Here is a 9,969-nt window from a genome sequence, read left to right as displayed (position 1 = left end):
AATGATGTAAAATATTTTATTATTTTTTTGTAAATGTAAATTCAGTTCCTCAAATACCAAACCCTATATCGCTCTGTGTACTTCAAAAAAGCTTCAGTTTCAAAACAATTTAGACTACTATACAGAGCAAAAGAAAAAAGACACTAGGAAATTTATGTATTTTACAAGACAAGGAAAATATCCATGAAACAATTTTGTTACAGCTGTTCATTGAGAAAAAAATATATACAACTGACTCTTTTGAAAAAATTCATGCCCAGTACAATACAAAGTCTAAACTGTCCATTTTTCGATGTGAAATTGTGCACACAAAAACTCCCAAATCTGAAACAACAAGGCATGTGAAATGTGAAAACAGTTTTTGGCTACAAAATGAATAGCGTTCTCTTAACAGATGCTCCACTTCAATCAATAAAACTAATACAAGCCTATGTTTCATATCTACATATTTTTCAGAGAATTACACCCCACCCCATTCCCACTCATAAGGTCTTTAACAAGCATGAGACGTATCATTCTGAGAACGTTCCTGAAGCTCAAATGTCCCTTGTATATGACATCCACACGATACCCTTCAGAAAAAACAAGCGACCTCTGCTTGCGCCTGTTTACGTAACGCACATGAATTAGTATTCGGTTTGTGAGGTTTGAAGTTCATTTCACAGTTATCCTACATTTATATTTCAACCTGATTTCCTAAAATGTTACTTATTTTTAATTCTCTGGCAAATGTGATCGTCTGTAACATAAAATGAAATGAAAAACCAAGCAATAATGTAGAAAGCACAAAGTCACTACAATACCACATTCTAAGCACAGAGAAAATACTTTTCTTGTGAATTACTGACATTACCTTTGTAATTCTGTACAATATCATAATTACACATGTCCTCTGAAAGGGGTATCATGGTGTGTCTTTGTTAAATAATTTTGAGGAGGAAAAGAAGAAAAAGCCAAACAAAACAAGCACATCTAAAATATCTAAACAACATGAATAAGATAGTGAATAAGGTAGTATTTGGTCAATCATTCCCATAATTCTCTATATTTACACATTATTTACAGATGTAACAGAACCACAAACTGCGTGCAAGAATCGCAGTCGGGCTTCCTTTTCGTCGGCATAAAACCGCTTTTAAAAATAGGCCCATTCATTCACTCACACAGTAATAAATACAAAACACCTTTATTTTCTTACACTAAACAATGAGAGATATCTAGGTTAAAACTGACTCATGGAATCAAGTATTTTTGAGATTTTTTCTAAGTTCATTTTCTTTTGTATTTCTCTTTTTCTTTTTAGTGCAACATATTTTTCCCTTTTGCGGAAGTCAATTCCGTACATTCTCCATTCAGTGATGTTCTACATTGATTTCTACGGTACAGTCTCTACTGATCGCATCGTACAGATGGGTCTGCCTCCTTTTTCCACCTATAAGGCATTACCCGGCACAGTGCTCCCCCTCTCGCTCTTTCTTCATTCGCTGGTGAAATCTGCTCCAAGTGACACACGCATTCGTACAAACCTAAATTCTCTCACACGCGCACACAAACACACCTCATGGCACATGCACGTAACGGAAACCTTTTCCTTTCAAGTCAAGAAAACGTTAAGAATGGCTCTCACACAATGCTGTATTCTCGCGTTGTGTTTTTCCTCTCGGTTTTGCACGTTAGAAAAAGCTTTTTTCCGACCGACTTCGTATTTCGGAGCTTGCTTTTCCTACGGAAAATTGGCACCATGTTGTGGGACGGAGTTCTTGTTTTGATTGAACGTTCAGTTTATCCATTTGCGGCAGTTGGCAGCTCCACAGTGACATGGGATCTTGCTCTGATCTTCAACCAAGGCGAGCTTGTAATCATAGCAGAGCTGAAACACAAAAATCATTCAAAGACAATTAAAAGCCATAAGAAGAAGCTTACTGTAAGCTGCAAAAATTTTAAGTGACAGTTCACCCCAAAATAAAAATTCTTCCATCATTTACTCACCCTCGAGTTCCAAATCTGTATAAATGTCTTTGTTCTGATGTACATAGAGAAAATAATTTTGAATAATGCTTGTGACCAAAAATTTCTTGCCCACCACTGATTACAATATTGGGAAAAATTAGCATGGTAGTCAAAAGTGCACCAGAACAGTTTGGTTTCAGACATTATTCAAAATATCTTCTATTGTGTTCAACAGAACAAAGAAATGTATAAAGCATTTTTTCCTACTATGGAACTTTTCTAAGACCACATTCAGTTGTGTGGTTTTGCATATCAGCTGCATCCTCTGGAAGCTGTGACAACTGCACCATCCAAATAGTGTTTTGTGCAAATTCTGACCATTTGTGGCCATGTTTGTGCCATCACCTAGCATAATTCCTTGAATGAATGGGGTACTAAATCAAACCTGACGGCACATGCAAATAAATGATGCTATTATATGAGTGGGTGCAATTGTTTGTTGGCGAACCCTCCTTACCTCCTCTCCCCTCTCAATCCTGCGAGCTGCGTTGATGATAATCTTGTAGCCCCGCTCGAACGTCACAACTTCAGCCACACAATTTGGTGAACAAGAATGATTGATGTACCTGTGGGATAAATTATATTGAAATGAATAATGACTCAATTCATACCTTAATCATGTTCTAAAGTGGCAATCTGGGATTATTTTGGGGTAAAAATAATCAGAAATCAATTATTGAGTAAATACATAGACAGATCAGTACTCAAAAAGTTTGTCTTATTTTACCCTGATTCACAACGGTAAGCTTACAGTAATGATTTATAATTTGGGCTGTCCGGTTGCCCCATGCAGGGAATTTTGAATTCGGGGGAATCATTACATCATGTCCGTAAACACAAAGGAGAGGAACCGGCTAGTTTTGCACATGTGTGTGGATGGCACTGCAGCTGCACTGCTATGGGTGACAGTGTAGTTAATCTTATGACAGTCGCTTGGAATTTAAATCATCATCTAGATGGCTGTGTTTAAAAGTGATCATCTGGGGAATGTCATGTCAACATCTTTTTTTATTAAGTTCTGACACTGATTACATCTGGAGAATAGGGTGATCACCCGTCCCGCTTTGCATTTTACCACACAGCATTTTTACCCCATGTCCCGCAAGTCGCATATTGACAAAATGATTCGCATTTTATTCAGTCTGTTGGTTTTAAGTTGTCACATTAAGTAACACATTCTTCAACCCCAAACACACATGAGACGCTTGTTTGCGCTGTGTTTATTTAACAGCGCTGTGTCAAAAGCAGCAACATGGTGCACAACAGAGTCCAACGTGCTCATACAAAGGCAACTATTTTTCACAGCCTGACTTTTATCCAATGGATGAGAAGAAGGCAGTGATTTCAGTCATCAAGAGGCTGCAACGTCTGTCAGATCACGTGGCGCTCCTCCCATGTCAACCTGACGATAAAAAGTCACTATACATCGTAAATTGTGTGGCTTTGAAACTGGGTTTAGCCTCTAGGTTGTGGTTAGTGCTGTAAAATAAAATTATCATGAAATGCATTATTTAAAAATACTACATTTTAAAATAGAAACTCATCTTTTTCATGATCTGTTTGTCCCTTATTCCTTTCGTTTTCTGTTTTTGAGAAGATCTTCAAAGTGTACAACATGATACTAACGGATTACCTGTCCCACATTTGGTGTGTTGGGTGGTGGTCACCCTACTGGGGAATCATCTGTTGTTAATAATAAAGTAACCTCGCGCTCCAGAGAGCTAAAGTGACAGCTTCGTGCTAAGGCAAAAGCTAATATCGACAGGGATTTTAAATGTGGAAGTACTTAATAATAAAAAATAATAAAACGTGTTTTAGGTTGTTTAGTGCACATTTACGGAGCCTCTATTCAAAACAATGAAATGCGAGTCTCTAAGTACAAATCATATTCATTTGTGTAACTGTTACTCTCAAATCGATCCAATATAAAAATTATAAAAATGAAATTATAAAAATTACAAAGGAAACGAAATGTCTTAGCTTCAGATAGACCTGGGTCCGTCATGTCCATGCGCTTGGAAAACCACATCGGTTTAGGAGCAGAAAGCAGTAACTGGACTGACAGCGCAAAAAGCTTTCTGTGATGGTGTTCGTTGCACAAATGCATGTGTATTTGCTAGTGACTTTGGCGATTGGTTGCCAGCACAAAATTACGAAACTTCTGAAGTTACATTACTGTACTGTACATGGAATCAAAGTATCGATTCCATCGACTCCAAAAGTGGGAGTCGATAATCGGCGTCGACTCCAGAAAACCCAGAACCGAACACCCCTAGCTCTGATGCGGTGTAGGCAGTCAGTCATTTAGCAAAGAGCTCGGATGAATCCGCGCAGAGCAGCAGTGCCAATTGCATAAACCAGGAAAAGAAAATAACTCCACATCAGGCCTGCCCCGGTAGCACATTTTTATGTGGTGGTAATTGATGAAGCTTTTATTACGGTAGACGGTAGTATCAAGGTGATGAAATGCATTACAATAACAGGTCAAAGACATAAGCCAATATCAGTGGTATAGTGTCAAAAACAAGTTTAATAACTTTTTCAAATATCAACCAATAATAAGAAATAAATAGAAACACTACCGTGTATTTTCACTACCGAGGTGTACTGTATAACCGAAAATCGGCACATGCCTACTCCACATATAACTGACATTACATGTTTCAAACTGAGATGGTGACAAAGAAGCCAAAGTTAAGGACTATTATAAATTAAACTGAAATTCAAACAGATTGTCTAAAGTAATATTGAAAAACATTCAGAAATCACATTAAGACAGAAGTTATACTACCCATGATGCATTGTCAAGTTCACATCTGAAAGCTGATGTGAAAACTCAAGTTCATTTCTTACCTTGCAGGGCTTCCAGAACGGGTTGCATCGATAACTTGGTCGTTGTTGATACGGAACATGTAAGCTGGCCGATTCTGAAAAAGAAAATCCACTCAGATTCAGACAAATGAACTTGGACAGCATATAAAGGTAGCATTATTCCCTGCATTAAAGCCTTAAGTTTACCATAGTCTTGTACAGCAGCTCCTTCCTCATGGCCACCTCAGTGCGCAGAACATCCCCCATGTATTCAATCACCATGGTCTGTTTCTCAATATCACGTGCTGCGAACAGTCCAAGACCCTGTGGACACATGCAGTATTTCACATGCATCAATACTCATGTACATAGATTTTGTTTTGCTAGTGTGTGTGAGGACTGTAGCCATAAGTTAAAATTGCATCTCATTGTTTTTCAGCATCTCACACCATCACCTTTATATTTTGAAGAGTTAAGCCAAGTAATGGTTCTTCTACTGGTAACCCAAAATAATACCTTTCCTTGTTATTGGAAATTAGCTAGATGGACTCTATTCTTGTGGTGCCGAAAGTTATGTTTGGGCAGCACATGCACAGTAACGTTTATGTTGTTGCTTTGAAACCATCTATAATAATATTGATAGTCAAACTTTATGAACTTCTTAAAAAGCGTATTAACTAAAAAACAAAACATCTAGCACACACATTTAAGACTAAATTATTTTCTTTCATGACTGATGGTCATGAGCTCACCTGGATACGCGAGTGCGCCAGGTAGACATTCGACTTCCACTCGCTGGTCAGCCGACGGTATTGAGATGACTTTGAGTGCACAAAGTGCTTGCTGTGAGATGATCGGCTCTCCATGGCTGAGTTCTGGATGCAGTGAGATGTTCTGCTCCACACAGAGAGGATCTTCACTCTGTATAAGTGTGCCGAAAATAAATTTAATTAGCACACTCGCCTGCATATGTTCACAAAATCTATTAAAATTTCAGCAAGATTTCTACAATCTTTTTGTGATTAAAGCAATGACCTATCATAATGGAGGAAAGTCTGTAACTCTGAACGTGCACTGCCAGATGGATTGATTGACAGCGGCAGCATCAACATGGGGTTACGTCCATAACGGAATCGGTATCTTGAGCACGCCTCCACACCTGGCAGCTGAAATATAATGATAACCAATTAGTCAATAGTTCTTAAAGTCAAAAATAGAACTTTGTAAAGTACCCTGTAAAAAAAAACTTTGCTGCCACAAATACTATCTAAGCTTTCCTGTAGTTCAGTGGTAAGAGCATGGCGCTAGCCTCGCCAATGTCGTGGGTTCAATCCCAGGGGATTGCACATATTTAGAGACAAATGTATAATACAATGCAGGGCTCCAGACTGAAACTAAATGGTCTGTGACCAGTTTTTGAGACAGCGCAAGCGTTTTTACAAGCACTTGCGCATGTGTGACCTGCCAATTTAGATTTTTTTTGTTATATATCATGTGAAAATACTTGTAGATCCACCACACACCAGTGTAGGCCTATGTGTGTGAGAAGGGGAGAGTCCGGAGCTGCGCGGCTGGGTGACTGATGTTTCTAGCTGTTGTCACGTAGGTCACAGCTCAGCTTATCATTTACAAGCTTACAGACGTTTACCATGACAGATTTTTTTTAGCCTGAGGACGAACGATTTGATATTTGAGATGTTTAAATGAAACTAACCGCGGAGGAGCTCAGAATATGCCATTTATCTGTTGATAATTTGAGACAGCGCTGAATCATTTCCAAACCTTTCACAACAAGAATGAACGACAAGGGAATGCTCTTGTTAAGTTTATGTGAAGCTATCTTTACATTGTGTTGTGAACATGATGAAAAGTGTCCCAATACACAATAAAAATCACCCAAAGAACGTATTAAGATGAGCCATTTGTTTCGCTTTAGCACTGTAAATTCAAATTCTGTTGGTTCAAATTAATTCAGTATTAATTTGGTCTGGAGTATTCAGAGTTTAAACAGTCTAAAAAAGCATAAAAGGCTGAAAATCTGAATCGGAAGTTTGTGCCAGCTATGGGAAAATAAGATTGTCGAAATTGTATTTGATAAAAGATTTTAAACCCACAATATGACCTCTACTGCATAAAGAAAAAGTTACTTTACTTCACAATTAGCATTAAATGATGTAAAGGTTTAGTGTAGTTACTGATTCAGCAATGCGGGTAACGGCTGAGATGGTGAGTCCGAACAAATCCTCTCCCTTTAGATAGATGGGGAAGAGTCTCAGCATGCCCGTCTCTGCCCGCCTCTCTGCCACCGGCCCAAGAACCTTATTCCAGACCCCTACAACACATGAGTGAGAACAAGACAAAGAAACTATGTAGAACAGAAAGATGAAATGCATCAATGCAACAATTACATTTATTACACAACTTTCTGTAATTCTTGATTCTGACTGGTATTGACTGACTGTAGATGATGCTCTACCTTTAGCGGTGGTGTCAGTGAGCACCAGATCTTCATACCCCTGCTCTATGACACGGATGCTGAACTCCGGACGTCCCTCATGCTCTTCCACCGAGCAGACGTACCGGCAGCGCTTCTGACCGTGTCTCATGCTCCAGTACAGTCGGCTTGCCTCATAGCCAGGTGGAAAGATGGCCATAGGTGAATGGAACGTGGCCAACAAGGCCTGTGGTAGCTGACCCATCGTGTGGAAAAGCAAACTACCAACACGGAAGGTGTGACCACGCTCGGGCTGCTGCACGGCTGCCGCCAGCTGTCGCAGTTCGTTGCGCTGCACAAAGACACGGCGAAACACAGAGAAACAGCGCAACTGCTGTTCCAAGTGCAGGCCAGCGGCGGCGCCGGCTCCCCGCGGGCGGTGCTGGTGGCACAGCATCGTCTTGTCCTTAAAAAACGTACAGCCAGCCTGCAGCGCACAGGTGAAATGGTAGATGTTAAGGCAACGCAGGCGATGGCAGCCGCTTGTTGCACCCAAGCGCTGGCAGAACGCGCACACCACCGTTAGCCCGCGTTGCCGCGCCAGCTCCACGTTGATCAGAGCGCCGGATTGCGTCTCATAGACCTCAGAGGACCACAGAGCACAGTTGAGGTGCACCCAGGTGTCCAAGTCTAGATTCAAGAGCCTGGCTGGACCGTCTGTCAGCCCATCGCCCACTTGCTGGCAGAAACAGCAGCGACGGTAATCTCTGATGGTAGAGCAAGGCCGCAAGGATGAGTTCAGTTGACGCAAGAGCTCTTCAATCTCAGATTCAGAAGCTTGAGCTGTAGATTTCGGCATCACAATCTGTATCGTCCATTTTCGCCAACGTAGGCCTTTCCAACGCTTGCCATGATGCCACGGTTTGTCTTCGGGGAGGTTAAGCGACCCCGGTTTTAGCTTAACCGTCACTTTGAGATGGCTTTCTGATATACTTTCTGTTTTGGATTCTGTCTTGATCGCTTGTGTCGGCTCGCCAGAGGTATAAACCGTGTGAATGAAAGACGGCTTAGGCTGTAGTTGTGCCAGGCAGTGGACATCTAGCGAGGACATGTTGTTGTTGTATTGATGCTGGACTTTGGAAGGGCTCTGTTTCAAAGCGCACTCAGAAAGCAGAGCAACAGATGTCTGAAACATATGTGCACAATGTTTAGCAAGCATAATCAACGTCAATTCAACAGTCAAACAAAGCAGTTTGTGTTTGAGTTATTGTGACAGAAAAACAAACCTTGGGTTCTGTATTTCCGTTGGATTGTGAGGACGACGAGTGAAGAATGAGACAGCTATGACTACAGAACACCAAACCTCCATCTGAACTTAACTTGAACTGCTTTGAGAAACCAGAGGAGGACAAAGTTGTAAGTGAAACATTTAACAAAATCTGAGATGATTTGAGTGGTATTTGAAAAGTGGAAGCACCTCAAACTTATTAAAGGCACATTAACATGCACTATGTCGTGCATTCTGACATCTTTACCCTGGATTCACACAGGGCGTCAGCATCACAGCTTCTCATTTGCTATGAATGGGTGACGTCATGCGTTGCTGAACAAAATTTTGGGTCCGTCAACTTTTCAAGCGCCAACGCAGGCGTCAGCCAATCAGATCACCTTATGCAAATAACATTCCAATGGCCAATTGCGTTAATGCCACACCGGAGAACAATTCTATTGGCTGTTGTCACTATGACGATCACTTCGGCCATGCTTCAGCACGTTCAAAGAAGTCAGAATGTATGACATAGCATGTTACCTGATCTTTAATATGAGACTGGCAGAAACAGCGTGTATTATCCCATAAAGATTTGTGTTGCAAGAAATTTCAAGAAAATCGGACAAGCGTATCATTAACATTTACGCATTTGGCAGACGCTTTTATCCAAAGCGACTTACATTGCAGTGTACTATACATTAGTTTCTGACTATGTGCAATCCCCTGAGATCAAGCCTATGACCTTGGTGTTGCTAGCGCCATGGTCTAACCACTGAGCCGATGACAGTTCTTTTTTAATATCAGAAAATGTATTACATTGTATTGATCATGTTTCATTTGGATATATTACATTAAACAGTCAAACGAAGAAAAAGGACATGGACGTGCCATTTGCTGTGGATTTTTGAGTAAAGTAATAACAAATGCATCTTCATACCTGTGTTTTGCCATGCTCATCTTTGCTGGCTTTCCTCACGCCATTTCCCAGAACAACCACTTTACAGTGTCCACACCATTGGTGCTTTGACCCTGGGCTGCCCCGCCTACTTTTATACTGCCCTCTACCATCAACAGGACCTGAAAGAGACCAGCAGCTGTCAGTAAAGAAAACTTTTCCCGTCCTACTAGCTCTAAATTTGCATAAAAACAGCAGTTACACAATTATCATTGAAAGCCCAGTCATTTCCCTGTATCCTAACAACACTTAGAATCTGATTGAGTACATTCATTAAGTGAATATCTGACACAGACTTCATTAAGATTGAGTTCAGGCCAAGATCACTGCTGGGTTTAAGTAGCTTCTCCGATCGCTCGTAAAATCAATAATGATTTTCTGTCTGCAACTGAGCCAGACACAGATATACTACCGCACAGTTAACTGATGGACAAACAATTAGATTTCGATAGCTAGACTATAGTGTTAGTTTGACTGGAAGCAGGTTCA

The 9,969-nt window shown here is 40.5% G+C and overlaps 1 protein-coding gene across 5 annotated transcripts in view; it reads right to left on the bottom strand.

Moving 5' to 3' along the window:
- kmt2cb (lysine (K)-specific methyltransferase 2Cb) overlaps positions 1 to 9,969 on the bottom strand; it is an 83,733-nt gene continuing 73,764 nt past the window's right edge. For 4 of the 5 annotated variants that reach the window (XM_079452903.1, XM_079452906.1, XM_079452904.1 and 1 more), the window contains exons 52-61: positions 9,463 to 9,602; positions 8,542 to 8,643; positions 7,298 to 8,441; positions 7,017 to 7,153; positions 5,857 to 5,987; positions 5,574 to 5,742; positions 5,029 to 5,145; positions 4,864 to 4,937; positions 2,468 to 2,576; positions 1 to 1,870 (exon numbers count right to left, since the gene is read on the bottom strand). In XM_079452903.1, the coding sequence (XP_079309029.1) occupies positions 1,778 to 1,870; positions 2,468 to 2,576; positions 4,864 to 4,937; positions 5,029 to 5,145; positions 5,574 to 5,742; positions 5,857 to 5,987; positions 7,017 to 7,153; positions 7,298 to 8,441; positions 8,542 to 8,643; positions 9,463 to 9,602 (2,216 nt within the window). In that variant the 3' untranslated portion in view covers positions 1 to 1,777. The remainder of the gene's footprint in view (positions 1,871 to 2,467; positions 2,577 to 4,863; positions 4,938 to 5,028; positions 5,146 to 5,573; positions 5,743 to 5,856; positions 5,988 to 7,016; positions 7,154 to 7,297; positions 8,442 to 8,541; positions 8,644 to 9,462; positions 9,603 to 9,969) is intronic. The other variant, XM_079452905.1, reaches the window with a different exon arrangement.

The sequence above is a fragment of the Barbatula barbatula genome (assembly GCF_947034865.1).
Source record: "Barbatula barbatula genome assembly, chromosome: 3".
Taxonomy (NCBI): domain Eukaryota; kingdom Metazoa; phylum Chordata; class Actinopteri; order Cypriniformes; family Nemacheilidae; genus Barbatula; species Barbatula barbatula.
This window is presented reverse-complemented; position numbering and strand designations above follow the sequence as displayed.